The 2,938-nt window shown below is 37.3% G+C and overlaps 1 protein-coding gene across 1 annotated transcript; it reads left to right on the plus strand.

Moving 5' to 3' along the window:
- The first annotated feature begins 381 nt into the window (after positions 1–381).
- On the plus strand, positions 382–1,895 carry LOC116140313 (ankyrin repeat-containing protein BDA1-like). The gene is made up of 2 exons (XM_031425959.1): positions 382–960; positions 1,227–1,895. The coding sequence occupies exons 1-2, from the start codon at positions 382–384 to the stop codon at positions 1,893–1,895; spliced, it is 1,248 nt and encodes a 415-aa protein (XP_031281819.1).
- Positions 1,896–2,938: the final 1,043 nt, after the last annotated feature.

Genomic DNA, 2,938 nt, shown 5'->3' on the forward strand with positions numbered 1-2,938 from the left:
ATTAAACTTTCTCAAAGTTATTTTTCAAGATATCTTATGTGCTTTTTTCCAAAATATGTTTGAATATTCAAACGAATGAAAGAGCAATCTTTACTCTTTAGTATGTATATGTTGCCAACACAAAAGCAGTAATAAGGAAAATTCAACATTTTATAAAGACAAACGAATTGTAAAAAGCGAGACATATACGTCAATTGAATTTTCAAACCTCAATAGTAAAAAGCCTGTTAATAATATTTCGGTCTTTGTCAACAATATGAGTAAGGAAGAAACCTCTATAAATTCTGTGCTTTCAACCCATTCAAAATAGAATGCAGCCAAGAAAGCCAAGAAAACAATCTTTACTTACCTACTGTGTCGTGTGAATAATTCTAGACTAGAATGGACGGCAGATTGTTTGAGGCAGCTCGAACAGGCAGCGTCAGTGCGTTGCACCAATTACTTGCTGAAAACCCATTGGTTCTAGCTGATTCTGCTCTCATATCTCCTCATGAGAACCCGTTACACGTTGCTACTAAGGCCGGACAGCTTGCTTTTGTAAAAGAAATGATTAAACAGAAGGCTGATCTAGTTAGTCAAGAGAACCAAGATGGGTTTCGGCCACTGGACATTGCTTCAGTTCTTGGGCATGTCGAAATTGTGGAAGAAATCATAATGACTTGCCATCCTGATGTTTGTCGTCTCAAGGGGACGCATGGAAGAACATGTATTCATCATGCTGCTATAAATGGAAGGGTTGAGATTATTGATAAATTGCTTACCTCTTGTGGTGACTCTGTTAAAGATCTGACATCTCTCGGCGAAACTGCTCTTCATCTGGCTTTGAAAAACCATAAACTTGAAGCTTTTACAAACTTGGTCAAATGGCTGGAAAAGCTTGGCTTAGAAGAGCTCGTGAATTGGGGTGATAGAGATGGAAACACAGTATTGCACCTGGCAGTGTGTAGGAAACAACTCGAGGCAAGTTGAACTCCACCTTACTAATTAAGTTCATTCACCTCCCAGAATTTCCACATTTTTTAACTTTTATTTTTTGAGGGTCTTTCTTTTGATATTTAAATGGTCCTATTGTTATACTCTTGATCACCTTATCTTGATTTCATTTATGTTTGTGGTCTATCTTTTTTCATGGGTTAAATACGACTTTATTTAGTTTGACCACTTATGGCCGGGAAAGTCTTGAATATAATCCTCACCTAAACTTATAAGATATTCTGATCATGTAGATTGTTGAGCTTCTGCTTGGCAGCGGCAATATCAGCAACATTCTGGAACTGAACGCCAGGAACTCGAGGGGTTTCACTGCAATGGATTTGTTAGATATAGTGATAGAGAATTCCAATGAAGTTCGGCTAAAGGAAATCCTCCAACGTGCGGGTGGGCTTGGTGTACAAACTCCTGATCACACTCTCATTAATACTCAGATTCATCCGGAGCCTGCTCCAGTAGTTTTTGAAGATTGGATTAATTATTTTAAATTTAAAATTGGAAGGGATAAACCAGGTGATGCTCGCGATGCACTGTTAGTTGTGGCTGCACTTATTGCGACAGTTACTTACCAAGCTGCGGTGGACCCTCCAAATAGCATTTTTCCGGATAAAACCCCAGCGAATTCCCTACTCGTAGTACCAGCGAGGGTTTTCTCATTTGGGAATACATTGGGCTTTTCTACATCAATGGTCATGATAGATTATCTGACAGGCGGATTCCCGTTCAACAGAGAGCTTCAACTTTGTATTTTCGCAATGGCGTTCTCTTATGGTATGGCAATTACATCTATTACACCTAACGATGCCATACAGTACACCACACTGTTCACTGCCCTTCTTCTACCTTATGTGCTACAGAAGCTACCAAGAGGGGTTAGGAAACGCTGGCAACGCCCACCCTCTTAAGCATTTGAAGGTGGAGGTTTACAATTACAAACCTGTGCTTGGGGTAAGATCGATTTACATGCTTTTATAAAATAAAGTGGTCTTATATTTATGAGCTGCCTGGATGCAGGAGGGCAGCCACCTGACTTGAATAATGTGATTTATAATCCATCTTACATGGCAGGTCAAGTATTTATCTTTGCAAAGATATCGATCTTCATTGGTTTTGAATACTTTCGTTTCCTATCATGTGTAAACACTACATAGTTAACCATGCTATTTAGATGAGAAATGCTACATGTACAAAGACTCTTACAAAGAGTCTTTGTACAAAGTGATGTAGTAAGTTCCACTGTGAAAAGAAAGAAAAGATTGATGTGAAACTAGTGGTATGGTAGCTGCCACATCATTTTGCACAAAGACTCTTTGTAAGAGTTTTTATACATGTAGCATTTTCCTATTTAGATACATGAGTGGAACTGAATATAAATTTCGAGTGAGTTAAAAAAATTATATGTCTTTTATGATCATATAGCAAGCACTTTAATCATCCATGTGACCTTATCTTCGAGTCACGGAGAGGTAATTACTGCCTTATTAAAAAAAAAAAAAATTGTATTAAAATTAAAAATTTGGGAAAAAATAAGAAGAAGAAGGATTTATAATTTTTTTCATATCAAGCCTCAAACACAAATTTGCAATAATTTGATTTAACTGATTCCATTAGGGTTCGGGTAAGAGACCATTTTTTTTTTTTTTTTTTTATCTGTTTTTTAACTGAGATGTTAGGTTAATTTATACGTACTTGATTAATCCTCAAAGGAGCTATCCTAGGTTGCATTACAACTCCGCGAGCCGGATACATATGGGCTGGGTTTAATGATACAGGTCCAACACGTACGGATCCAAAAGAACCAGTTCTAAACCATGGTTGTTAGTATCCTACGATACACGATACGTATCTTATGATACGATTCGATATGGGTCGTCAACGATACATATCAGAGACATGGTTATCAAATCGTGTATCGAAAACCTAATTTTTTGAATCGTGTATCGCATAT

This window comes from Pistacia vera, unplaced genomic scaffold (assembly GCF_008641045.1).
Source record: "Pistacia vera cultivar Batoury unplaced genomic scaffold, PisVer_v2 Contig369, whole genome shotgun sequence".
Lineage (NCBI taxonomy): Eukaryota > Viridiplantae > Streptophyta > Magnoliopsida > Sapindales > Anacardiaceae > Pistacia > Pistacia vera.

Excerpts from the sequence above, each read along its gene's own strand:
- LOC116140313 (XM_031425959.1), top strand. The coding sequence starts at position 382 with ATGGACGGCAGATTGTTTGAGGCAGCTCGAACAGGCAGCGTCAGTGCG. Across the intron at positions 961-1,226 it reads TGTGTAGGAAACAACTCGAG|ATTGTTGAGCTTCTGCTTGG; the intron begins GCAAGTTGAACT and ends CTGATCATGTAG.